Source organism: Macaca fascicularis, chromosome 15, assembly GCF_037993035.2.
Source record: "Macaca fascicularis isolate 582-1 chromosome 15, T2T-MFA8v1.1".
NCBI lineage: Eukaryota > Metazoa > Chordata > Mammalia > Primates > Cercopithecidae > Macaca > Macaca fascicularis.
In genome coordinates, this window is record NC_088389.1 from 61,541,082 (window position 1) to 61,568,735 (window position 27,654).

Genomic DNA, 27,654 nt, shown 5'->3' on the forward strand with positions numbered 1-27,654 from the left:
ACAAACAGTGGGTACTTAATATGTTTTGAGTGAACAGAATTGAGTTCACTCTCCATTTCCTCAGTTTCATCCCTTTAAGGTTTAGCTCTATGAGGTTTTTAAGTAAATCTTGCAGGGAGAAGTGTCAGTGAATTATTGTTTTGTTTTGCTTTGAATAATTTGCATGCCGGAGTTCCTCTCTGTAAATTGTAATTCTCTAGGGTAGTGCCACCTAACATAACTTTCTACAGTGATGCTGTTTTGTATCTGCACTGATTAGTATGGTAGCAGTTGAGCACTTGAAATGTGGCTAATGCAACTCAGGAAATTAATTTTAAATATCTAATTTTAATTAATTTAAATAGCTGTTGAGCACTTGAAATGTGGCTAATGCAACTCAGGAAATTAATTTTAAATATCTAATTTTAATTAATTTAAATATAAGTTTAAACAATTGGCTACCTACCATATTGGACAGTGCAATCCTAGAGGTGTTCTCTGGCCTTGAGATGGCCTCCTTGTCTGTGATTTCCTGGTTGGTGAAAGGGAATGATACATGTGTTCCTTTTTTTCCCCAAGACTCAACTTCAAAGTGACTGTGGGAATCCTGTAGTACAGTCAGTCCCTTAGCCACAGAACTGTAGGTGGCTGGCATTGATGCCTGTGAGAAAGAACCAATAGCAGCACCTGTAGAGTAGTTTGCTGAGAGGAAATGAACTGGTTTTTAATATCATTGTAGGTTGGAGATCTCATCTATGGCCAATTTGTGGTTGCTAATAAAGACATGGAACCAGAGATGGTCTGTATTGACAGCTGTGGACGAGCCAACGGAATGGGTGTCATTGGACAGGATGGTCTGCTTTTTAAAGTGACTCTGGGCTTAATTAGAAAGTAAGTCCTGATGTCTGCTGCCTTGCCTGCCTTCTTTTATAATTACACATTCTTGGAAAGTTGGTTAATCTTCAGGATTCAGATTATTTGTAACATTTAAATTTCTCCTCAAAGTTAAAAATCAATATCCATTTTAACACATTTGGAAACTCATGAATTTAATCCTATCTTCTTGGAAACGTATCAAATTCAGATGTGTTTGGCTGTGTTGTTTCTGGTGGGCTAATACTTCATGCTTTAAGCTCTTACTCTGTATTCATGTCTTCCCTCCCAGGCCTGTTCCTTAGTTGACTCAGCCCAAATGTGAAAACTGGCCTTTCCCCTGTTCTGAGTCACTTGAATACAGATGCAGTCTGCAGTTGTACAGAATTATCAAATTTTTCTAATTATGGGGGTCACACGCAGCTTAGATCGTGATGTTCAAGGTTATGTAGCCATTCACAGAAGGCTTCTGACACTAGGTCCTGGTAAGTTTAACAGTTCCCACTGAGGCAGATTCTCTTTTTGGTGTTTACAAATTTACCCACCCAAAGCTGTGCCATATTCAGGGGCTTTACTCCTAGAGCCCGTGAAGTTCAGAGCTATCTTGTATGCCTCTCCTTGCTCCGTATCCTAAAGATCTGGAGAATTAAGTTTGGACATCAGAGAAGCATGTTATTAACCAAGAAACATGTTATTAACCAAGCACCACCCTTATGGTTTGAAAGAGCCAATGTTCCTCTCCAAGTACTGTATTTAATGCAAGAGAATAATATGGTCAGGAAAGTAAGTTTAAAGTGTCTTTTAGCACTGTAGGTAACAAAAAAAGTTATGATTCTCAGTCTAGAATTAAAGTGCTCTAACAATCTAGTGGAATGACTTTTACATTTTTTGCAAAGTTGGTAACCTAGGGAGTTTGACTTCTTCGTAAGGGATAGCCCACCTCTGTGATCTCTAATATACCTTTGAACATTATAAAGTTTCTTGGAAGGAGGCAGCAAATGTCATCATGTGCCTTGTTCTTGTTGAACAACTACGGAGAACTCAGAAAAGGAATCACATTCTAAAGGAGACTCTGGACACCTTCGCCGCTTTATTAAATTTCATTTCCTTTTCTCTTCCCACCAGGCTATTAGCTCCAGACTGTGAAATCATACAGGAAGTGGGAAAACTCTATCCACTGGAGATAGTATTTGGAATGAATGGAAGAATATGGGTTAAGGCAAAAACCATCCAGCAGACTTTAATTTTGGCAAACATTTTAGAAGCTTGTGAACACATGACGTCAGATCAAAGAAAACAGATCTTCTCCAGATTGGCAGAAAGTTGATATAGGTGGACTTTTTTACAGGTCAGTTGATGCAAAAAACTATGGGTTTCCTGGGGAATACTTTTTTCACGTGAACCTCTCCCCATTTAAATACTCAGAAGATAAGGTGTGAATGTATATTATCAGAGTCCTAAAATATTTTTATAAGTAAGTTACTGGTTTTCACCCACGCTTTAGAGAGAAAATCATTGCAAAATCATATTTTCTGTTTCTGTACAATAAAGTTTACTAAAAAACAGTATTATGGTATATTTGGAGTTAACTCCCTTAGTATTGCTACAGCTTCCATAATTAACTGGAAGTCAGCAGTAAAATAATTTTCTGATTATAATAGTAAGCCAGGTTCACCACAGGAAGTGCAGACTACATGAAAAGTATAAAGCAGCAAAACATCACCTGTAGTCCCATTATTCAGGGGGTGAGTATATAACAATGAAATACTGTGTGTTTTCCATTTACCAAGTATTGTGTTTTGCATGGATTAACTCCTTTATTCTTACTAACTGCAGAAGACACTTATCCTCATAATTGAAACGGAGGTACAGAATTTAACTTGGCCTACATTCTCTGTATGTTCATCAAATTGAAATTATATTATAGCTTATATGCTACTTTGTAATATACTTTTGTCTCCTTCAAATAGCATGATACATTTCACAACTTCCATTAAAAATTCATTAGTCACATATTTCATGTTATAGGATATTTTTGATGTAGTATATTTGATATATTTTGATATAGTTTATTATTATATAAATAATGAGGATTTCTGAATCCAAATCTGGCCAAGTCTTATTTTGCTAAAATCATTTCCTAGGAGCTCAGCATAGAAAACTCTTCTATGCTATTTAGTATATTCACCAAAACCTTTAAAGGTAAAAAGACTGCCAGGCGATCCACATCAGTGATTCTTGGTTTCTAGACCTCTTTGAGAATATGTGAGATATAGATCCGCTGAAGCCTATCCATAGAAAGTCCTTTTTGGATGAAAGAGATTATAGAACTCATTGTTTATATGTTGATAAAGACCAAGGAGCTTTATGTGTTCCTAATGATGTTTTCTGAGGACTGGGCGGTTTTTTTACTTCAATAGATTTTAGGGCTACAAGTGGTTTTGGGTTACGTGGATGAATTGTATAGTGGTGAAGTCTGAGGTGTACCAGTCACCTGAGTACTATATATTGTACCCAATATGTCGTTTTTTTATCCTTCCCCTTCCCCCTTCTGGGTCTCCAGTGTCTTATACCACTCTGTGTGCTTACCTGTAGCTTAGCTCCCACTTACAAGTGAGAACATTTGGTATTTGGTTTTCCATTCTTGAGTTACTTCACTAAGAATAGCTTCTAATACTATCCAAGTTGCTGCAAAAGACACTTGGTTCTTTTTTATAGCTGAGTAATATTCCATAGGATATATATATATACCACATTTTATCCATTCATTGGCTGATGGGTACTTAGGTTGGTCGCGTATCTTTTATGATGAACTATCTGGCCGGTTTTTAAATAATAGAAAGATACTGGTGTAATTTATTAGGTGATCACAGTTCCTTAGGAATTAAATTGTGAAGGGGAGGGGACAGAGCAGAGAAGTAATCTTTTGGTTCTTTTGAGTTATTGAATACATTTCCTGAATTTGCTAGCTGCTTAACTAGCAAGTTAACTAACCCAAACTGTCAGAGTAACTGAAGCAAATATGTCCAACTGGGACATAAGGAACATGAGATTTGTGTAATAAGCAGGTTATCTAACATGCTCATGTGTCAAAATGTAACACTTTCTAGCCGTTTTCAAGACAGACTTTTATCAATACTGTGTTTGCTTTACAATTTAATCTGTTACAAATACATATGAAGAATCTAGTTGGTACCAGGCTCAGAGAGGATAGAAAGATAGGTACACAGATCTGTCCTGTTAGGATCCTGCCATTAGGAAGAGAAGTCCTCCATGTGCATACTCCACAGGGTAAGAGCCATAGGAGGGAACAAAATGCTATGGGGACTCAGTAGGGATAGGTCAGAACAGGCTGGATCCTGCAAAGCTTATTACAGAGCTGGGAGACGATAAGCATGATCAGACAAGGCTGGAGAAAGTCATCCAATTTTATGATGCCAGTTTAGTGAATATTAAACTCTTGATATAACCATTTAAACAATTTCAAGAGGTCTCTCACAAATAGATATACAACAGTTCAATTAGCACATCCAAAGCCATGTGGTTTTGGGGCTAATTCCTTGTTACATAAATTTCTTTTTTTTCTTGAGACAGTCTTGCTCTGTCGCCCAGGCTGGAGTGCAGTGGCACAATCTCGGCTCGCTGCAACTTCCGCCTCACAGGTTCAAGTGATTGTCCTGCCTCAGCCTCCTGAGTAGCTGAGACTACAGGCACGCGCCACCGCGCCTAGCTAATTTTTGCATTTTTAGTAGAGACCGGGTGGTTTCACCATATTGGCCAGGCTGGTCTGGAACTCCTGACCTTGTGATCTGCCCGCCTCAGCCTCCCAAAGTGCTGGGATTACAGGCATGAGCCACTGCGCCCACCACATTAACTTTTTATTACTTATCTGGGCACTTCCTGTGAGCCAGGCACTATGGGAAATTAAAAAGCATTCAGTGTGGTCCCGGACATTAGCTTACTGTGAAGCTCTGAAAGTATGTCATGCAAAGGCAATTATGTGCCACTGACACCCTCTGCCCTGCTCTTTGGTCAAGGTTAACTCCAGCACCTCACTCTTGCAGCTGCAATTTTTTTTTTTTTTTTTTGAGATGGAGTCTTGCTGTGTCACTCTTGTCACCCAGGCTGGAATGCAGTGGTGAAATCTCGGCTCACTGCAACCTCCACCTCCCGAGTTCAAGTGATTCTCCCACCTCAGCCTCCCAAGTAGCTGGGACTACAGGTGCATGCCATCACACCTGGCTAATTTTTGTATTTCCAGTAGGGACAGGTTTCACCATGTTGGCCGTGCTGGTCTTGAACTCCTGACCTCAGGTGATCTGCCCGCCTCGGTCTACCAAAGTGTTGGGATTAAGGCGTGAGCCACCACGCCTGGCCACGCACCTGCAATCTTAGGCCCATCATTCCACTGAGTTCCGAAGAATATAGCCTTTTCCTGAAGTAACTCCTTTCTTCAATGCTTCAGGCCAGTTGTGAGTCTCTAAGTAAGTCGACAGGATATCAAACACTGTTAGAGAGTAAACAGAAAACACAGTGACCACACAGAGGAAAAAAAGAATGAGTAAATGAAATGAAAAGGATGTTCTGTAATATTTCATTGAACCTATTCTGCACCATATGTGGTACTAAGGTCCTGCGGGGAGAGAGGCAAGGACACAAGCTCTGCTTACTCTCAAGGACCTCAACCTACTCTGAAAGATACAGGCCTGTAGGGAGTAACAGAAAGGAACACAGTAAAATGGGAACACAGAAGGGCCCTGCCATGGCCTGGGATGGGGAAGGAAGCCAAGATGTTTCTGAACTGAACCCTGAAGATCAAACAGGAATTCAGTGGTCAGTGAGAGGTTAAAAGCAGGGCATTCTAGGTCAAGGGGACAATTTCTTTCTTTTCTTCATCTCCTTCTCCTCCTCCTCGTCCTCCTCCTTCTTACTCTCTCTCCCCCCACCCCCCGCTTCCCTCTCTCTCTCTCTCTTTTTGAGGCGGAGTTGTGCTCTTGTTGCTCAGGCTAGAGTGCAATGGCACGATCTCAGCTCACCACAACCTCTGCCTCCCAAGTTCAAGCACTTCTCCTGCCTCAGCCTCCCAAGTAGCTGAGATTACAGGCATGTGCCATTACACCTGGCTAATTTTGTATTTTTAGTAGAGACGGGGTTTCTCCACGTTGGTCAGGCTGGTCTCGACCTCCCAACCTCAGGCGATCCACCTGCCTCAGCCTCCCAAAGTGCTAGGATTAAAGGCGTGAGCCACTGCGCCTGGCCAAGGGGACAATTTCAACTATCTTTAACATAGTTGGTGACAAGGAAGAAAACAAAGAATGCCTCTTGGTGGCCAGAATATGTGTCACGAAGTGCATGCAATAAAGTCCAAGCACATTAGTTAGTCACAAGAGACTGACTCAAAGGCCACTTAAACACAGTGCAAAGCAGCAGCACCAGAACTCACACACGCTGGATGGGGGCCGTGTAAGAAGTACCTTGATTGATGGCCAGGATCTCTGAATGATAGTTTTTCCCATTCTGGTTTCTGACCATGTATTCCTGGATTGGCAAGCGTGCGGTCTTGACAGAGTACTCCCAGGCCTTTTGAAATGTCACCTTCTGTAAATACAGTTAAATCTTTTTCTTATAAAAATTATCCATGAGTATATTCCCAATGTAATACAGCTTTAAAATTAAGTACGCTATTGTGGAATGGAAGAAACTGCAGATAATGAGTTAACTGTCTCAAGAGATTATGTGACAATATCTTACTTTTGGGGGGTCACTTATCCACAGTCCTCCACTCACTACCACTTAGAACCAAGAGGGAAATAAGCAAAAGAGGCACATCTGCAGCTACAGTAGACATCAAAAGGCCCAAGAAGTCGAATCAATCAGAGCCCATTCTGAGCCCTAACTCAGTAAGACCCAATTCTGGATATCTGGAACTTCCAGCTCACTGCCAAAAGGCAGCATCAAGAGAAAAGGTAGACAAGATTCAAGACGGGTGCACCACTGCAACAAGTGGCATTAAGGTGTGAGAACAGACAGCCCAATTAAAAGAAAGGGGCCAGGTGCAGTGGCTCACACAACACTTTGAGGCCAAGGCCAGAGGACTGCTTGAGCCCAGGAGTTCAAGACCAGCTTGGGCAACAGAGGGAGACCCTGTCTCTACAAAAAAAAAAAAAAAAAAAAATTAACAGGGTATGCTGGTGTGTGCCTGTAGTCCCAGCTACTCTGGAGGCTGAAGTTGGACAATCACTTGAGCCTGGGACATATGTCAAGGCTGCAATGAGCTGTGATTGCACCACTGCACTCCAGCCTGGGTGACAGAGGAGACCCTGTCTCAAAAATAAAAGGAAGGGCTCTGAAAACTGCAAAAAGGAGTCACAAGAAGTCCATCAACTTGAGGCCATTTAGTGGCGGAATACAGAAACTGATGTCCCTTTATAACATGTTCCTCAGTCATGAAGTCCCTCAGACTGAGTCTTGACTCAGTCAAATTACATTGCTGCCTTATAAGAAGCACAGGAAAGATTTTCCACCTAAGATTTCAGGATTAAAGAGAAAGGTTCAGATTACTGGGATAATTAACATGCCGAGGCTTGGAAGGGGTCTCAATAGTGAACTATCTTACTCTAACCACCCATCCAATGTCTGTCTATTCTCTATGACTTCTCCTCCAAGAGGCCATATGGCCACTCAATGAACAGCTCTTGTGACAGAGAGTTCATGAATCCTGGGACAACCCACCCAACTTTGATAGTACCAGCTGATAAAAAATTCTTACTGATCTTGAGCCAAATTCTCTGTTTTCTCTGAGACTTCCACTCCTTCATCCTAGGTCTGTTCCCCCAAGGTCAGACTATGCAAGTAAGATGGCCATTCAGAAACCTGAAGGCAGTGATCATGCCCCTAGGAATCCTCTGGTCTCCAGATTGTAGCCTCAGTTCTGTCAACTCTTCTTTGACTATGACTTAGTTTCAAGTCCCTTCATCATTCAGGGCAAGTTCTTCTGAACTTGTTCTAAGCTAGTCAATATCATTTTGTTTACAGTCCCATAACTGACTGGCCATCATGAGTGTGGTCTAACCAGGTGGAATAGAGTGAAGTGGACCTAATACCTTTTTGATGCTGACACCTGCTTCTCACTCACATGAAACAAAATTTTAAGAGAGAACTTCCAAAAATGTTTTAAGAGATGCAACTCTGATAAGACAAGGGCTTAACTGAAAGGATAAAACTCCTTTGCATATATGAGCTATGATACATTTTATAAAAAGTCATTCCTTTATAATCACTTTGAACTAGAGTACAGAATTCAAAATTAGTAGGATATTTGGGTGTTGCCCTAGAAGAGCTTACAATTTAGTTTATGTTCTTTGCACAATGATTCATAATAAAATGAATCTCCTTGAAGAAATATTGTTCTTAGCTTATTTCTGTGAAGAAGCCAAACTCCAATAACAACCAAAAAGTTCTAAACATCTCACGAATCTTCCAGTTATTTTTCAGTTTACAGGTGGACAGATAACACAATGTATTAAAACTGCACATCTATAAGTCATGCACTTCTCACTGACCCTCTGAACTTAACTGCCTCAAAAAAGGGACTGTTGGCCAGGCACTGTGGCTCATGCCTGCAATCTCAGCACTTTGGGAGGTTGAGGCAGGTGGGTAACTTGAGTCCAGGAGTTCGACACCAGCATGGGCCATATGGTGAAACCCCAACTCAACAAAAAATTAGCTGGGCTTGGTAGCACCCACCTGTGGTCCCAGCTACTTAGGAAGCTGAGGTAGGGGGATCAATTGAGCCTTCGAGGTTGAGGCTGGAGTGAGCTGTGATTGTGCCACTGCACTCCAGCCTAGGCAGCAGAGCAAGGCCCTGTCGCAAAAAAAGAAGGGGGGGCTGTCACCCTGCTGCAGGTAAGACTAATAAACTTTTAATTAATTATTATTATTTTTTAGAGACAGGGTCTCACTGTGTTGCATCACCCAGGCTGGAGTGCAGTGGTATGACCACAGTTCTCTGCATCCTCTAACTCCTGGGTTCAAGTAGTCCTCCAGCCCTCCAAAACTTTTTTTTTTGTGTGAGACAGAGTCTTGCTCTGTCACCGGGCTGGAGTGCAGTGACGCAATTTCGGCTCACTGCAACCTCCGCCTCCCCGGTTCAAGAGATTCTCCTGCCTCAGCCTCCTGAGTAGCTGGGATTACAGGCACACACCACCATGCCTGGCTAATTTTTATATTTTTAGTAGAGACAGGGTTTCACCATGTTGGCCAGGATGGTCTCGATCTCTTGACCTTGTGATCTGCCCAACTTGGCCTCCCAAAGGGCTGGGATTACAGGCGTGAGCCACCACGCCTGGCCCAAACTTTTTACTTTGAAATATTTAAAACCTAAGAAAAGTTCAAAGCAATAATACAATCAATATTCATTCCTATAATCTAGACCCACCAGTTGTTAATATTTTGCATTTTTTCTCTCTGTATATAAATACGTATTTTGGGCTGGACAAGGTGGTTCATGCCTGCAATCCCAGTGTTTTGGGAGGCTGAGGCAGAAGGATTGCTTGCAGCCTGGAGTTCAAGACCAGCCTGAGCAACATCAAGAGACTTCGTCTCTAACAACAACAACAAAAAATAGCTGGCCATGGTAGCACGCGCCTAGGTACTCAGGAGGCTGAGATGGGAGGACTGCTTGAGACCAGAAGTTCGAGGTTGCAGTGAGCTATGATCACACCACCTCACTCAGCCTGGATGACAGAGCAAGACCTTGTCTCAATAAAAAACAATTTGCCGAACCATTTGAAAGTAAGCTGCAGACATCACAATACTTCTTCACTAAATACTTAAGCATGCATCTAAGAACAATGACATTCTCCTACCTTACCACAATACCATTTTCACTTCAAAGAAACTTTTTAATAAATCTGTAATTTCACTTAATACACAATCTATATTAAAATATGCTCAACTCTCCCCAAACTGTCTTTTATAAAGCTTTCCTCTCAATACAGAATTCAAACGGGCTCACATGCTGCATTTGGCTATTACGGCTTTTTAACCGTTTTTTCTTTTCCTAATTGTTTTGTAGAGATAGGTTCTCACTATGTTGCCCAGGCTGGTCCCAAACTGCTGGCCTCAAATGATCCTCCTGCCTTGGCCTCCCTAACTACTGGCATTATAGACATGAGCCACTGTGCCTGGACGAACCTCTTTTAATCTAAAACAGCCTCCTGCCTCAGTTAAGTCCAGTCCAATTGTTTTGCAGAATGTCCCACATTCTGATTTGTCTGTTTCCTCATGATTAAATTCAGCTTAACCATTTTCTGGGCCAGGTGAGAGGGTTCACACCTATAATCCCAGCACTCTGGGAGGCTGAGATGGGAGATTGCTTAAGTCCAAGAGTTCGAGGCTGGACACAGTGAGACCTGTCTCTACAAAAAAATTTAAAAACGAGGTTGGACACAGTGGCTCACACCTGTATCCCAGCAATTTGGGAGGCTGAGGCAGAAGGATTGCTTGAGTCCAGGAGTTTGAGACCAGTCTGGGCAATGAAGTGAGACCCTGTCTCTACAAAAAAATTCAAAAACGAGGCCAAGTACAGTGACTCATGTAATCCCAGCACTGTGGGAGTCTGAGGTGAGTAGATTGCTTGAGTCCAGGAGTTCAAGACCAGCCTGGGAAACATGGCGAGACTCTTGTCTCTACAAAAAATATAAAAATTAGCTGGGCATGGTGGCACATACCTGTAGTCTCAGCTACCCAGGAGGCTGAGGCAGGTGGTCTGAATGAGCCCAGGAGATTGAGGCTGCAGTGAGCCATGATCACACCACTGCACTCCAGCCTGGGCAACAGAGACCATGTCTCAAAAAAAGAAATTAATAACTAACTAGGTGTGGTGGCATGGGCCTGTAGTCCTAGCTACTCAGGAGGCTGAGGTGGTGGGAGGATTGCCTGAGCCCAGGAATTTGAGGTGAGGTTGCAGTGAGCCATTATCACTCCACTGCACTCTAGCCTGCAAGAGCAAGGCCCTGCTTCAAAAGGAAAAAAGAAAAAACATTTTCTGGCAAGAATACTTCACCTCAGGAGGCAGAGATTGTACCTCTATGGGTGATACTAAGTTTGATCAAGTTTGGATAAGATGGTGACCACCAGAATGCTTTATTGTAATGGTAAATCTTTGCCTTTGTTATCTGTAGGGTGATACTTTGAGACCATGTAAATAGCCAGTTCCTCCACAACCTTTCTTTCAATTGTCTGAGTCAATGATTATATTAGGAGTGACAAAATTATGATTTTCTAATTCTATTATGCATTTCTTATTAGCTGGCATTCTTCTGTAAGCAGCCCCTGCTCATTTTTTAGATGATCACTATGGAGTCATGGAACACTAATGTTTTTAAAATAAATTTAATTAAATTAACCTATCATCTGTGTTAAATATATGTACATCTCATACATACAGGAACAAATAGCACACATCTACATATATGTAAAATATACCCACACATATTTTGTGATCATATAATGTCTCAAGAAGGATACACAAGAAAACTTGACATTGGTTGCCTCAGAGGAAGGGAATTGGAAGACAAAGGTAGGAAAAAGACTTATTTTTCACTCTACTCTTTTATATTTATATATCAATCTTTATTATTTAACTTATTATCTATGTAATATGTTAATTAGTAAATATAAACAAGCTTATCTTGACAAATAGCTATATAAAAGAAACATATTTCAAAATTCCAGTGACAACCCAATTATTCCTCTAAAACTCCAACCAAAAAGAATGTGGATAATTCTAGGAGTTTGAAGTTTTGGGATAGAAGACTATTTCAGCAGAGAGGTCAACGTGAGAAGGAGCAAACTACTCTCTCAAAGAACAAACAGCCAGTAAGAATGTTGAGTCGATGCTTACTTGTCAAGATCAGAGTTTTCCTTGCAGAACTGGAGAAGCTCAACAATGGCTATTTATGTAATTACCAAATAGTGCCCCGTCCAGTTCCCAACTCTTGATTTTGCTGACATTGCTCATGAGAGGGAACTTCACCGGCTAGAGGGCCAACCTCATGGGGATGGCTTTCTTCCTGTTCCCTCTGAGTTCTTAGATCCTCTAGATGAGATTATGACAGAGCACATGCCTCTAAAAGTAAGCACTGCTTTTTAAAACACAGATGTTGCGGCTGAAATGTAATACTTACCTTCTGAATGCTTTCATCCACAAGCCCACCGAGGATGTAAACTTTGTTTAGATCAACATCTTCAAGAGCTAATGAAAAAATGAAGGCCAATGAGATCAAATCTGTTTTATAATTTGTAAATCCAAAGAAAGCAAAATGAAAGAATTATTAACAATAAAAGTAGAAATTCAATAGAAAACAAAAAGAAACTTGCTCAATAAAACCAAAAGCTAATTTTCTAAAATGGCCAATAAAACAGACAAACTGTTGGCATAGCTAATCATGAAAAAGGCAAGCAGACCCAAATCAACATTAGATTCAGAAAGGAAACAAAATTAAAACTACAGAAGAATGTGAAATAATTATATGAGAATACTATGATCAACTGAATACCAATATATTTAAAAATTACGTGAAATGAATGATTTTCTAGGAAAAAATAGATCTAATAATGTTGATCCAAGAAGGGCTAGTGGGACAACTGACCAAGGATACTAGGAAAGACTGGCAGGCAGTACACAAGGCCCGGATGAGCATGGAAACCCTAAGTCTGTGAGCTGTGAGCCACACAGTAAGACATATCAAAGCATCCAGCAAGGCACCTGCCCATAAGAGGAGCGCAGCTCATGTACATTACTTTTTTTTGTGGGGGGAAGGGGTGTCCTTCTTGAGGGGCTTTAATAAATTCTGCCACAGGGAATAATGAAACACAGTGTTAGGAACAATGGGCTATACGAATCCATGCATTCAACTACATACCATGTTCTGAGTCAGGAGTCAGGTACACAAGGGTTTCCAGAGGAAATAAACTAAAGCAGTCTTCTTCTTTTATATCTAGCTGAAAATGCAAACAGTCCAATGTTAAAACAGCTCACGGCCAGGTGGGGTGGCTCACGCCCATAATCCCAACACTTTGGGAGGCTGAGGCGGGAGGATCACTTGAGCTCAGAAGTTCAAGACCAGCCTGGGCAACATGGTGAAACCCAGTCTCTACTAAAAATACAAAACAATTAGCCAGGCATGGTGGCATGTGCCTGTAGTCCCAGTTATAATACTTAGGAGTCTGAGATGCGAGGACGGCTTGAGCCCAGGAGGCGGAGGTTGCAGAGAGCCAAGATCATGCCACTGCACTCTAGCCTGGCTAAAAAAAAAAAAAAAAGCTCAAAGTTCAACAGCTAGTTACTGGGCTTTGAGTTTCTATCAGGCATAGCTCTAGGTTTATCAAGGAACTGCATGTGTGACAGACTGACAGCTGCTTCTCAGAAAGTACTTAGGAGGGAAAGTAGACACAGACATTCAAACCTATTTGAAATGAGACAGCGACATGGGGTTCTGACAGAGGTACGGGGAGCATGTTCCAGGACTACCGATGAGGGAGTAACAACATCAGGATGACCTTCTGGGGAAGGAAATGCTGGAACTGGGTTTCTGAAAGGAGATTAAAAAAAAAAAAAAAAAAAAAACACCACAGGGTCTGGCTCTGTCACCCAGGCTGGAGTGCCATGGCACATCTAGGCTCACTGCAACCTCTGCCTCTCAGGTTCAAGTGATCCTCCAGCCTCAGCCCCCTGAGTAGCTGGGACTACAGGCACGCACCACTGTACCCAGCTAATGTTTGTATTTTTAGTAGAGGTGGGGTTTTGCCATATTGCCTAGGCTAGTCTCGAACTCCTGAGCTCAAACAATCCACCTGCCTCAGCCTCCCAAAGTGCTAGGATTACAGGTGTGAGCCACCATGCCTGGCCTCAAAAGAGATAATACTGACATACACAAAAGGAGAAGAACTCAAAACTGAGGGAATCACCTAAGAAAGGCAAGAAGACAGGAAAGTAAGGGAACTATGTGGACCTGTAAAAGGAACTGTTTGGCTTCTGTAAAATAATCATTTTAAAAAGTACATAGAAGAAAACTGGAACTAGCTGCACTGCAAGAGAGACTGTGAAGACAGTAACAGCAAAACAGCTGGCTGTGCAGCCCTGTGCAATGCACCCTTCACATTCATCTTCCGTGGACCTTCCTGGGGAAGGCCACAACTGCTGTCTCAGCTACACAATGCAAACGCACTGGGCATTTTCAGTGACATTTCTGAGAAACTCATCTGGATTCTTGCATGTATATGTATCACTAAATGTATGAGATCCTAAAGAGAGGTGAAAAGTACCTTAGTACTCCCTAAAACTTATCTTAAATTTGCATTACTTCTAAAAGGATTCCTTCTCTTCCCCCAAAACTCATGTTTCCCAGTTCACCATTAATGAGAACAAGAAAGGAGTCATGGCATTTCCCAAAAATATTCCTGGAGTATACAGTCTAGCATAAAATATACAGGATACAAAATATAGTCCTAGACTCTGGTAACAGTACTTTGCCAATGCAGTAGGAGGATGAGAAAAAATTTTAAATGTAAGACCTAATGAGAGGTTCTGAACTTTTTAGACTTCAATACTGAAAATATAACATTATATATATGAAAAAGTAAATTTAAAAAAATGCTATTACCCACAAAAACTTTTCAGATGACAATTCAAATAATATGCAAAAAGAGACTTACCAGGTAACTAGAAAATCCATCATTCATCCTCACACACTCTTCATAAAGGGGACTGTCTATTGTGAATCCAGTGAGGCAGATCCAAAATGGCCTGTCAGCTTTTTTGTTTGAACCATACAACCTTCGAATCTGTCCAGCCAGTCTACTTAATTCCTTCAAAGAAGTAAGAACAACTCAGGGCGAAAACATGGCAACTCACTCTAAATTAGCTATCAAGAAATGGCTACAATCAGTTCACTGAACGCTACTCCAGAAAACCCCATGAACTAGGAGTACATGTGTGCGTGTGTTATACCTTGTGGTATCGCACCTTACAGACAAAAGATAATGATACGAGTCCGGAAACAGTGAGGTAGTGGAAAACTGAGAATTTGCCCTCCTGCTGGCCCTGCTGTTAAATGTTTTTTTTTTTTTTTTTTTTGAGACGGAGTCTCGCTCTGTCGCCCAGACTGGAGTGCAGTGGCGCGATCTCGGCTCACTGCAAGCTCCGCCTCCCGGGTTCACGCCATTCTCCTGCCTCAGCCTCCGGAGTAGCTGGGACTACAGGCGCCCGCCACCTCGCCCGGCTAATTTCTTTTTGTATTTTTAGTAGAGACGGGGTTTCACCGTGTTAGCCAGGATGGTCTCGATCTCCTGACCTCGTGAGCCGCCCGCCTCGGCCTCCCAAAGTGCTGGGATTACAGGCTTGAGCCACCGCGCCCGGCCTAAATGTTTAATATATGAAATTCTTATTTTAGCTTTTATCTAAAATCTTATGTAATACTATTTAAGTTATTAAAGAGGTTTGATTAATATACAGAAATGTTTATAGAACATCAGATAAATTTGGTACCTTCTTCCTAACTTCAGGAGATGCAATAGGGTTGGAAGTTTTAACTTTTTACCCTGAATCACAGACAATGCTCTTACATAAAAGCAGTTTCACAATTTAGCTTGATTTGTTGGATAGGAAAAAAAGACTCTGGGTTTGATTTAATCTGCTATCTTAATTAAACAGTATGGATTTTTTTTTGAGACAGGGTCTGGCTCTGTTACCCAGGCTGCAGTGCAGTGGTACAATCATAGCTCACTGCAGTCTCAAATTCCTGGGCTCAAGTGATCCTCCTACCTCAGCCTCCTGACTAGCTGGGACTACAGGTACAGGCCACCATACCTGGTTAATTTTTAATTTTTTAGAGACAGGTTCTTGCTGTATTGCCTAGGCTAATCTCAAACTCCTGGCCTCAAGTGATCCTCTTGCCTTAGCCTCCCAAGATGCTGGGATTATAGGCAGGAACTCCTGGCCTCAAGTGGTCCTCTCGCCTCAGCCTCCCAAGATGCTGGGATTATAGGCAGGAGCCACTGTGCCCAGCCTAATAGTAGGGAATTCTTGGTTAACATTTTTAGAGGGCTAGAGTTAGAAGTTTCAGGTAAGAACCTCAGATCTGCAGTTTTCCTAACTTATCTGAAAAATATGCAAACACTAGCACATACAATAGATGTCTGAAAAGAGAGTTTAAAATTTACATACTGTGATATAAGGCCTAAAATTAAGGCCCAATATTATGTGCTGTCTTGACATCTGTCAGAACTGGGAATACTTCAAATAGCCTAATAGTAAGCTCCCCTCCCAACTCTGCTCCCGTAAATAAGGTCTCCTAGCTTTAAAAAAAAATCCTTTTTATCAGGGGTCCAAGGCATAGTCTCTGTTTATCCCTAAGGAGTGAGTTTTAGTTCCCTGCCAGCCCATGGAATTCTCCGAACAAGCCAATCACATCCTCCTATAGTAACCAGGGGGCACCTCACCCCCTAGATACTACAAAGCCCACCTCACACAGCCCCTTGTTGTTCATTCTGTTCTTGATTACAATCCCCACTTGGCCCTGTATGGTATACAGTATCTTTCTCCCCGGGCTGTAAGTATATGAGACTCAGGAACTGCTGTGAATCGCATCTGTCCAGTGTCAGGTGTCATGCATTCTGCCATTCTCAGAACTCTAGTGTGGGAATCCTTCCCTCATCAATGGGGTGAATGAGCATCAGTTAAAACGCATACATTGAGGCTGGGCATGGTGGCTCATGCCTGTAATCCCAGCACTTTGTGAGGCAGAAGCGGGCAGATCACCTGAGGTCAGGAGTTTGAGACCACCCTGGCCAACATGGCAAAACCCCATCTCTACTAAAAATACAAAAAAGTTAGCCACGCACAGTGGCTCACAAGGTCAGGAGATTGAGACCATCCTGGCTAACATGGTGAAACCCCATCTCTACCAAAAATACAAAAAATTAGCCAGGTGTGGTGGCAGGCACCTGTAGTCCCAGCTACTTGGGAGGCTGAGGCACAAGAATGGCGTGAACCCAGGAGGCGGAGCTTGCAGTGAGCCAACATTGCATCACTGCACTCCAGTCCAGGCCACAGAGTGAGACTCCGTCTCAATAAAAAAGAAAAAAAAATTAGTTGGGTACGGTGGTGGGTGCCTATAATCCCAGCTGCTCAGAAGGCTGAGGCAGAAGAATCGCTTGAACCCGGGAGGCAGAGGTTACACTGAGCTGAGATTGTGCCATTGCACTCCAGCCTGGGTGACAAGAGCAAGACTCCATCTCAAAAAAACAAAAACAAAAAAAACACACACGTTGCAAAAAGTTCTTCCACCAGCTAATCTTCCCACAACGTGCTACCAAGCAAATACTCCTCTTCCCAAAGATTCAGTGTCTGGCAAACTGAACCTGAAAGGTTCCATCCAGACCGAGGACATCATGAACAAAGAGGCAAAGATGTTGGGCTTGAAACAAAAGAGAAGGTAAAAATTTGCAAACTAAACCAAACTACATATATTCTCTTCCAGATTCTTTACAACAGCCACCTTGGAACTGAGTAATCCAGTATAGGAAATCAAACACTTTCCTAGTTTACTAAGGAATCCCAGAAGCTGGAGTTGGCCATATTCTTCATGAAAGCTGCACCCTTCTGGGCCTCCCTCATGCGAGCAGGAATTCCAGTAGATGTTCTACCTTCTTTGACATGTGGTGGGTCATACTCAAATCGATACACAGTCTTGGTCCTGAGTGTTTGGCTTCCAAAAGTTTCTCTTTGGTTAGAGCTCTCAGGAAACGTTTGCTGTGCTGGGGGCAGATGCCTAAAGCAGAAAGATCAGAAAGAAATAAAAGTGGAAAACCAGAGGAATAATACTATATAAGAAACAAATCTCCCTAGCCAGGTGAGTTTTGTTTTTGTTTTTGTTTTTGTTTTGCATATAAAGAGAAACTTGATAGCGGTATAAGGTATTCGTTCATTAGGAGATTTACACATAGCAGAGCGGGGAGGAGTATGGGCTCTGGAGCACACAGCAGGGTTTAAATCCAAATTCAGTTTGTTCACTGATTAGCTAAATTATCTTGGGCGTAATTATGTTACTTAATTTCTCGAAGCCTCAGTCTCTTCACCTACAAAATGGGAATGATAATAATAGTTCCTCTCCACTGAGGTAATCCACGTAAAATTCTTAGAACTGAACCTAGCACAGAGTACTGAATAAATGATACTGTTGCTGGTATCATTCCATCTATTCTGAGCTTATAAACACATACGCTAATCAGACAGTTTATATTTGAAACGCAACCTTAAATTTTGCTTCTTTTTTTTTGAGACGCAGTCTCACTCTGTTGCCCAGGCTGGAGTGCAGTGGCTCAATCTCGGCTCACTGCAACCTCCACCTCCCGGGTTCGAGATTCTCTTGCCTCAGCCTCCCGAGTAGCTGGGACTACAGGTGCCCGCCACCACACCTGGCTAATTTTTTGTATTTTTAGGAGAGATGGGGTTTCACCATGTTAGCCAGGACGGTCGTGATCCACCCACCTTGGCCTCCCAGAGTGCTGGGATTACAGGCGTGAGCCACCGTGCCCAGCCGCAAATTTTGCTTTCTTTGATGTTTTGATTCCCAAGAAAATAGGACAGTGGGTCCCACATCCCAGATGCCTCTTTTTACTTAAACAAAATTCCTACTCTCCTTGGAACATGCAGACACGTTTGCTAAAAAATAAATATGATTATACCAGCAGTCTCATTTATTGTCACCTGGATTTTCTGCACGATTGGCTTTTCTTCGTTCTTTTTCTTGCTTTCTTTTGCTCTTCTTTGCTGCAACTATCTTTTCCCAGTGTCTCTGTTTTCTCTGGACATTTTTCTTATATTATCCAGAAAACAAAATTGTTTGAGAACTTCATAAGCACCAAAAAAGGAAAATGAACATTAGAAACATTTACTTATTTTTTCTCATTTATATATAAAGTTTGGCGAGAAAAAGGAAATTACTCATAAAAACAAACCTAGATTGGATCGTGTTTAGAGAAAACAGAGCCCCAGAAAAAGAGATGTGACCTGGTCAAGGTCACAGAAAATTCATTAGTGACAGGGCCTGGAGTTTAGATTTCCTGACCTTTCAGAGGTGTATCAAAAATTCCTTTTGAACTTTATTTACTTTTCCTATGACTCAAATGAAACTAAAACTTTAAACCAGTTAGCAGAAAATTAATTCATCACTTAGAATACACAAAACTCATTCCCAGTTTCTCTTTTCACTACCAGTATCCATCCTTAAAACAGGGGTGTCTGAGACATTCCATCATTCAAGGCCGATGGCCAGGCAATTCACTACACTCACCGAGCACCATGCTGTACTGCCTGTGGCCAGGGTCTCTCCCTCCTGGCACTCGCCTTCCGCATCAATCTGCAGAAGCTGGAAGCCTTCAGGAAGTCCATCTTCACCTGTCTCCTCTAGGATGCCTTCTTCCCCCTGCAGCACAGGTGATTCTACTTTCTGAGTACTCCCTTCCAATCTCCAGTCCATGTGCTTAGTCCTCTGTTCTTTCAACCAGACTGGAAAAAGGCACAATTATGTAAGCTATTACATTATTTCACTAACATAGGTATCTCCCTACATCCAAATAACAAAGTGTTATTGTGTTACCAAAAGATCAGAAGTGTGTAAAATACTGAACCAGATTTACTGGACTGAGAAAAACTTGTGTCTTCCAGAGAAATGATTCAGCAGAGAAACAGTTCAGTAGTAAGGAAGCCAAATACACTTTTTTTTTTTTTTTTTTTTTTTTTTTGAGACAGAGTTTCACTCTTGTTACTCAGGCTAGAGTGCAATGGCGTGATCTCAGCTCACTGCAAACTCTGCCACCTGAGTGCAAGTGATTCTCTTGCCTCAGCCTCCTGAGTAGCTGGGATTACAGGCGTCTGCCACCAAGTCCAGCTAATTTTTGTATTTTTAGTAGAGACGGGGTTTCACCATGTTGGCCAGGCTGGTCTCAGACTCCTGACCTCAAGTGATTCACCCACCTCAGCCTCCCAAAGTGTGGGGACTACAGGCATGAGCCACTGTGCCCGGCCCCAGATGCACTTCTTAGAGGACATGCACAACACCTGACATCTCCAAGCAATCAATGATTATCTACTGCTGCAGTGACACAGATAACCAAGTTATTTATTGTGTACTTTAAAATGCATTATATGATTTGAGAGTAGGACAGAGATTGCAAAAGCCACGTCACCTCCCCCATTATGTTTCAACCAGTTTATTTTCAAAATCCTTCCTTTAGCAAATATTTATTGAACACCTATTATAAATAGGGTACTATACTAGAGACATTCTGGGAGGATGAACCAAAATATACAGTAGAGTGACATGAAACCAAGAATTCTTTTAGGTAGTTGGTATGTATCAGACTTAGTTTTTTTAAACTATGTATTCCCTCCAACTCAGCTGAGTACCACCTGCAGTAGAAAGCCACAGTCACCAATGAAAATGTTTAATATCCCTCAGAAGTGCTGAGGTTGAAAACTATGGACAAGCACTGTTACAGAACACTTAACAAATGATGTCATAATTTCAAAGTGGAGTTCAAAATCTAAGAACGATATGAGTGAGAAATGCTTTAGTCGGCCGGGCGCGGTGGCTCACGCCTGTAATCTCAGCACTTTGGAAGGCCAAGGCAGGTGGATCACCTGAAGTCGGGAGTTCGAGACCAACCTGACCAACATGGAGAAACCCTGTCTTTACTAAAAATACAAAATTGGCCGGGCGTGGTGGCACATGCCTACAATCCCAGCTACTAGGGAGGCTGAGGCAGGAGAATCCCTTGAACCTGGGAGGCGGAGGTTGCGGTGAGCCGAGATCATGCCATCGCACTCCAGCCTGGGCAACAAAAGTGAAACTCCGTCTCAAAAAAAAAAAAAAAAAGAAAAGAAAGAAATGCTTTAGTAAATGGTCAAGTGTCATAGACCAAGAATGATGTGACCATTACCTATGGCTGGTCCTCTGAGTGTAGTCACACAACCACTATTCTATGAAAAATACATCTTAAAAAGTGTAAGTCTATGCAGTATGATTCATGTACATGGTAAAAAGACCTATTTATAATGAAAAGTAATAATCCACACTCCTATCCCTTCCACCTCTAGTGGCAACCCTTGTTAACCAGTTGTTTTTCGTTTTTTTGGTACTTAACTCCTTAACCTGAACTCATATGCTTATATCATTATTTCATGATTCATCAGCTTTGAATGTATTGACTCGCTATGAAACCTAAGAATTCAAATCTCTTAAATCAGTCCCTACTATTATTATTACTATTTTTGAGACAAGGTCTCACTGTTACCCGAGCTTGAGTGCAGTGGCACAATCATGGTTCACTACAGCCTCAACCTGCCGGGCTCAAGCAATCCTCCCGCCTCAGCCTCCCATGTAGCTAGGACTACAGGCATGCATCACAATGCTTGGCTAATTTTTAAATTTTCTGCAGAGATGGGGGTCTCCCTATGTTGCCCAGGCTGGTCTTCAACTCCTGAGCTCCCACCTCGGCCTCGCAAAGTGTTGGAATTACAGGTGTGAGCCACTGCTCCCAATCAACCCCTATTATTTTTATTTATTTTGAGACAGAGTCTCACTCTGTCGCCCAGACTGGAGTGCAGTGTTGCGATCTCAGCTCACTGCAACCTCCGCCTCCCAGCTTCAAGCAATTCTCCTGCTTCAGCCTCCCCAGTAGCTGGGACTACCAGGCCCGGCTAATTTTTGTATTTTTAGTAGAGATGGGGTTTCACCATGTTGGTTAGGCTGGTCTCGAAGTCCTGACCTCAGGTGATCCGCCCACCTCGGCCTCCCAAAGTTTTGGGATTACAAGTGTGAGCCACCGCACCTGGCCTATTATTTTTAATTCTTCATTAGTTACCTTGATTTTGAAATTTTTTTGAGATCAGGTTACCTTGATCTTTACATTTCTCTGGCAAAGATTTTAAGAGTACAGTTTAATGAATTTGTGTGTGTGGTAAAATATATTAACTCAACGAGCTTTAACAAATGTATAAGGCCTGTGTTACTGACAATCCTGTCAAGATATGGAACATTTCCATCACCCCGGAAAGTTTTTGTTGTTTGTTTTTGAGACGAAATCTCACTCTGTTGCCTAGGCTGGAGTGCAGTGGCATAATCTCGGCTCACTGGAACCTCCACATCCTGGGTTCAAGCGATTCTCCCACCTTAGCCTCTTGAGTTGCTGGGACTACAGGCGCGCACAACCTTGCCCAGCTAATTTTTGTATATTTGGTAGAAATGAAGTTTCACCATGTTGGCCAGGCTGGTCTCGAATTCCTGACCTCAAGTGATCCACCACGTTGGCCTCCCAAAGTGCTGGGATTACAGGCGTGAGCCACCGCGCCTGGCCTCACTTCAGAAAGTTTAACTTTCTTCTCCACTTTCCAAATCAGTCTTCATCCCATTCCCACAACTTGCCAAAGGCAACCACTGTTGTTTGCTATAACCATGAATTATCTGTATCTATTATACAACTTCATATAAATAGATGCAAACATTATGTGCTCTTTAGCACTTGACTTTTTTCCCCTTAAAATATTTGAGATTTACACATGTATGTATCAGTAGTTGCTTTTTTATTGCTGAATAGCATTCCACTGTATGACTATATCACAATTTATTCTGTTGATGGGCATGTGAGATTTTTTCCAGCTTGGGAAATAAATCTGCTATGAACATTTTCATAGATGTGTTTTTGTGGACATATGTTTTCACATCCATTGACTAAGTTTTAAGAGTAGAATTGCTAGGTCATAGGATAGGTGTGTATTTAACTCATAAGAAACAACCATCCATTTCCCAAAGTATTATACCATTTTACACTGCCTGTCAGCAATGTATGAGCATTCCAAATGTTCCACAGCATCACCATCTGGGGACCCCTACGCAGATTTCTGGAGCTCCTTTGCTACACAGCTCCCTCCTTGCCAGTACCCTGCTGTATGCAGCCATCTCAGCAGCCCTAAATTCAACTGTTTCCTCCACTCAATGACACCGATGCACTCTGTATGGGCTCCATGTCACTATATACCCTCAGGTAGAAAGCCAGGGTGACTGTGGGGCTTCGCTTGTGTGATTCTTCTCCCTCAAGGATTACAGTCTTGTCCTGACTACTGCCCAATACCTGAAAACAATTTCTTCATATCCTTTGTCCGGTTTTATAGTTTATTGTAGGAAGGTAAGTCCAATACCCATTCCTTCTGTCATAACAATTACCAGAAGTCTTTAATACTTTTAAGAATATTTTTAAACTTCTGTTTCTTGTTCAAGACATAGTATTTCTGACTCCCCAATATCTTTAGGCTGTGAACATAAACACCCTCATATTTCTATCTCTGTTCCTCCTTTAATTTTCCAACTGAGCCTTTAATTTTATATGGTCAAGGTAGGTTTTACATTTTGCCCTGACAAAACAATTAAGTGCTTTGTCTATCCCTGTGGTATTTTCTAAAATTTGTAAACCAAATTTGTAAACTATTTTTTGAGATAGGGTCTCAACTCTGTTGCCCAGGCTGGGGTGCAGTGGTGCAATCACAGCTCACTGCAGCCTTGACCTCCCATGCTCGGGTCATCCTTCCACCTCAGCCTCATGAGTAGCTGGGACTACAGGTATGCACCACCATACCCAGCTAATTTTTGTATTTTTAGTGGAGACAAGGTTTCACCATGTTATCCAAACTGGTCTGGAATTCCTGGGCTCAAGCAATCCACCTGCGTCAGCCTCCCAAAATGCTGGGATTACAGGTGTGAGCCACTGCACCTGGCTGTAAACTGCATTTATATTATTATAACTCCATAAATATCATTCACTGTAGAGATGGCTAGTGTCCTAGAATTATATTTTCTTTTCCATTTTGACTCCTGTGTTTGGAAAACATTTCTAGTGTTGAGTTCACATTGCCTTTTTTCTTGTACTCCATCAAATGCTCAAAATTGGGCCAAATTGTAGTTGTTTTCAGTTCAGACACACTTAAATAGGTTTAAGTGGAAAAATAGCATTCTTAGAATTCAGACACACTTCCTAGCTTGCCACTTGTGAATGATGGGACAATATCTAGAAGATTTAAGTCTCTGCCATAGAGTCTCTCACGAAATGGGATAAAACCACCTCACAGGATTGTTGCAAGAATTAGATACCTTTCACTTACTGATATAAAACAAGTACTCACGAAATACTTGCTGTTGTTAACTACTATTCACAACCCCTTCAGTGTTGTTCTTACAGTTGTTCTTAAAAGGTAAATCTTCTGAGTAGTTTTGGTTATTTGTGACATATCATGTGAACATGTGACCACCAGATACATTCTTGAAGATGACCAAGTAAATTACCTTCCAGATTTTCACAATTATAGATTTGAAATTTGTGTCCATTTGTCTGCCTAGGCTAAAGTTTATTTCTGTTTAGAAATCCTTTAAAACCCAGTACAAATTAATTTTTAAACATATTTACAACAGACTCTATCACAAAGAATTAGTGGCATGTATAAAATTTCATAATGTATGTCATATTTCCAGAGAAATGAGGAAAATGCCAAGCTGGCTGGGCGCAGAAGCTCATGCCTGTAATCGCAGCACTTTGGAAGGCTAAGGAGGGAGGATCAATTGAGCCTCGGGGTTCAAGACCGGCCTGGGGAACAAAGTGAGACCCCATCTCCATAAAAAATAATTAGATGGGCATGGTGATGCACACCTGTAGTCCCAGCTATTGGGAGGCTGAAGCCAGAAGATCGCTTGAGCCCGGGAGATCGAGGCTGCAGCGGGCTACAATGAAGTGCCATTGCACTTCAGCCTGGGTAACAGAGCAAACCATGTTTCAAAAACAAAACAAAAAATCCAAGCTATTCTTAAACATTTCAGAAGCACTCCACATGAATGAACAGTGAAGTTGATTTTTTATTTATAGATAGATAGATAGATAGATAGATATATTTTTTAAGATATAGGTCTTGCTATGTTGCCCAGGCCAGTATTGAACTCCTAGCCTCAGGCCATCCTCACGCCTCAGCTTCCCAGTCACTGGGCAGAGGTGTGAGCCACTGTGCTGGCGCATATATATATATATATATATATATATATATATATATATATATTTTTTTTTTTTTTTTTTTTTTTTTTTTTTTGAGATAGTCTTGCTCTGTCACCCAGGCTGGAGTGCAGTGACATCATCTCGACTCCTTGCAACCTCTACCACTCAGGTTCAAGTGACTCTCATGTCTCAGCCTCCCGAGTACCTGGGACTACAGGCATGAACCACCACACCAGGCTAATTTTTTGGTATTTTTAGTAAAGACCAGGTTTTGCCAAGTTGGCCAGGCTGGTCTCGAACTCCTGATCTCAAGTGATCCGCTCACCTCAGCCTCCCAAAGTGCTAGGATTACAGGAGTGAGCCACTGCACCCAGCCCATAAACATGTATTTTTAACAAAAGATATCTAGACCCCTGTTATGACAGTTTTTTAGATGACTGAACAGACTTTGTTATGCCAACCATCAGTCACCTGCATTTTTCTGCATATAGGCATTCAGAAAAGAACAAATGAAAAGATAAAGATAAACTAATCCTTAACTGACAACTTCATTTTATTAGGGTGAGAAAACCAACACCAATTTGTTAAATAAATGCTAATTTGTTAATAGCCATGTGATCTCTTCCTCCTTTAAACTTCAAAGCATTTTGTATTTTTACCTGTGTTGACCATTCATTAGTTCATAAACATTCCACTGAGCTCCTCCTGTATGCCGGGGCCTGTTGGGGAATGACTGGGAGGCTCTCTGGAGCTCTCTCTGGAGGTAGTCTCGCTGAGGAGGAGAAAAGAGATCGAGGATAGGAGATCCTAGGAGCTACAGACTTCCACTGTTGTTCTTAAAAACTGGAAAGTCTGTGCTGGTATTTTCTCTCCTATCAAACTGAATTCCTTTGTAGGAGGGCTTATACCTACATTTACCTAAACACTGAAGAGTTCACAGTATAGTTCCTTGAAAACAGCAGTGTTTATTTTTTGTTGAATTGAACTGAAATTTACCGCCACCACTCCCACTCCCTTCCTTTCTTTTCCCCTCGTTTTACCTCATGCTTCTCCAAATCTCTGTAGTCCCTGAGAATGTTTCTTAGACCAGGAACTTGGGATGCAATAATCTTGAAAATCAAATAAAAACAACTCCAACCACCACCAGAAGAGTAATAAAACAAGCTAACACTCCTGAAGGCAGAGCCCACCTCTTTTGTATCTTTGTATATCTGTTAACTGGCATAAGGCCTGGAACAGAATGGAAGCTCAGTAAATACTGATTAGGTGATTGCCACCTAGGGATCCTCAGAAAGCAAAGGTGAAGTTGGACATCACAGAAGCAGAGATCTGCTCAATCTGTGTGGGGCATTATCTATGCCCAGATTTAGTTTTTTTTTTGTTTTGTTTGTTTTTTTTTTTTTTGACATAGGAATTACCATTTTAACCATTTGTAAATGTGCAGCTAAAAACACACTAAGAGCATCCACATTGTTTGCCACCATCACTACCGTCCATCTCCAGAGCTTGTTCATTTTCCTAAAGTGAAACTCTGTGATCTTTATGTAACTGTCCATTACCCAATCCTGGCAGCACCTTTACATTTCCTATCTGCATGAATCTGACTGCTGCTCTGGTTTGAATGTTTGTCCCCCTCTCACATTCAGCTTGAAATTTAATTGCCATTGTTAACAGTATTAAGAAGTGAGATTTCATTTATTTCCCGTTTCTTCATTCAAAATCTTTTCTGAGCCTCCATTGTGGGTCCAGTGCTCAAAATTGGGACTATTCCTTACTTTCATTCAACAAAGTTACTAAGCACCTGACAGAACAGTACATCCTGGGTACTTGGGGATGACATTCGTTCAGCTTTCATGGGGCTCCAACTATCTGACCCAGCCTTGCATGACAGCTGCCTGTTTCCCCACTAGATTATAAAGCCAGGGAACAATTCACCTGTACACACTTAGTGCTGAGCCTGTGAGCATCCTAAGTGTTTGATAATCACGCTCTTCTGCTTAGAACCCTGCAGTACTCTCCATTTCACTTAAGGTAAGTAGCCCAAATCCATACAATGACCTATGCAGATCATTAAGGTCCACCTTCCAGTTTCCCCTGCACTCTCTGGTTTGCTGTTCCTCAAACATACCCTTCAGGGCCTTTGCGTTCGCCGTTCTCTTTACCCTCAATGCTCTTCCCTCAGACACTTACAGACTACCTTCCTCCCCTCATTCAGATTTGTACTATCCAACATAACTTACTTTATTTATTTTTTGTCGGAACCTCCTCCATCCCTACAAGTGTTGTTTGCTTATAGACGCTCATTAAATACTTGCTGAGTTCATAAATACTCCACTCCGCACCCTCACCCTAGGTTGGCAGAGGCCTCAGACCTTTGCTAGCCCAAGTCCCACCTGATGGGCACCTACGCTGCCGCTAAATGATGGCACATCGACTCCAGCCCGAGAGCACCCCGCCTGCGGGTGCCTCCCAGCCCACAAGCTGCGGCGCGTGCGAGTAGAGGCAGGAAGGGAAAGCCCAGGAAGGTAGTGTACCACAGGCCACATGACTGCTAAACGCTGCTTTCCTAGCGTTCGCCCTGCCGCGAGGGAGGCAGCTGTCCCAGGCTGAACCCCGCAGCCCCCAGTCAGCCCCCTAAACCAGCAGACGGCTTACCTGATCCCGTCACCCCAGGCAGCAGCGGCGGCGGCGCCTTCGGATTTC

At 42.1% G+C, this 27,654-nt stretch overlaps 2 protein-coding genes across 14 annotated transcripts in view; one reads left to right on the plus strand and one right to left on the minus strand.

Annotated features, from left to right (window-relative positions):
* EXOSC3 (exosome component 3) overlaps positions 1-18,614 on the plus strand; it is a 38,430-nt gene extending 19,816 nt beyond the window's left edge. For 2 of the 7 annotated variants that reach the window (XM_074017053.1, XM_005581260.5), the window contains exons 3-5: positions 719-870; positions 1,978-2,200; positions 17,397-18,614. In XM_074017053.1, the coding sequence (XP_073873154.1) occupies positions 719-870; positions 1,978-2,179 (354 nt within the window). In that variant the 3' untranslated portion in view covers positions 2,180-2,200; positions 17,397-18,614. Of the gene's footprint in view, positions 1-718; positions 871-1,977; positions 2,419-2,513; positions 2,638-17,396 lie in introns of those variants that run through there. The other 5 variants (XM_074017052.1, XM_005581259.5, XM_015436975.4 and 2 more) reach the window with 4 other exon arrangements.
* TRMT10B (tRNA methyltransferase 10B) lies at positions 446-27,654 on the minus strand. Of its 7 annotated transcripts, none has more exons than XM_065530322.2 (10): positions 27,607-27,654; positions 19,212-19,426; positions 18,626-18,734; positions 17,563-17,687; positions 14,572-14,724; positions 12,780-12,858; positions 12,042-12,109; positions 6,327-6,450; positions 5,236-5,359; positions 446-640 (listed from the first exon to the last, which is right to left on the minus strand). In XM_065530322.2, exons 2-9 carry the CDS (start codon positions 19,395-19,397, stop codon positions 5,253-5,255), a joined length of 951 nt encoding a protein of 316 aa, XP_065386394.1. In that variant the 5' UTR covers positions 19,398-19,426; positions 27,607-27,654; the 3' UTR covers positions 446-640; positions 5,236-5,252. The 7 variants fall into 7 exon arrangements, with proteins under 7 accessions (XP_065386394.1, XP_073873146.1, XP_073873147.1 ...); XM_074017045.1 differs by lacking the exon at positions 18,626-18,734 and adding an exon at positions 25,611-25,723; XM_045373482.3 differs by lacking the exon at positions 446-640 and adding an exon at positions 25,611-25,723 and having other exon boundaries at positions 3,996-5,359.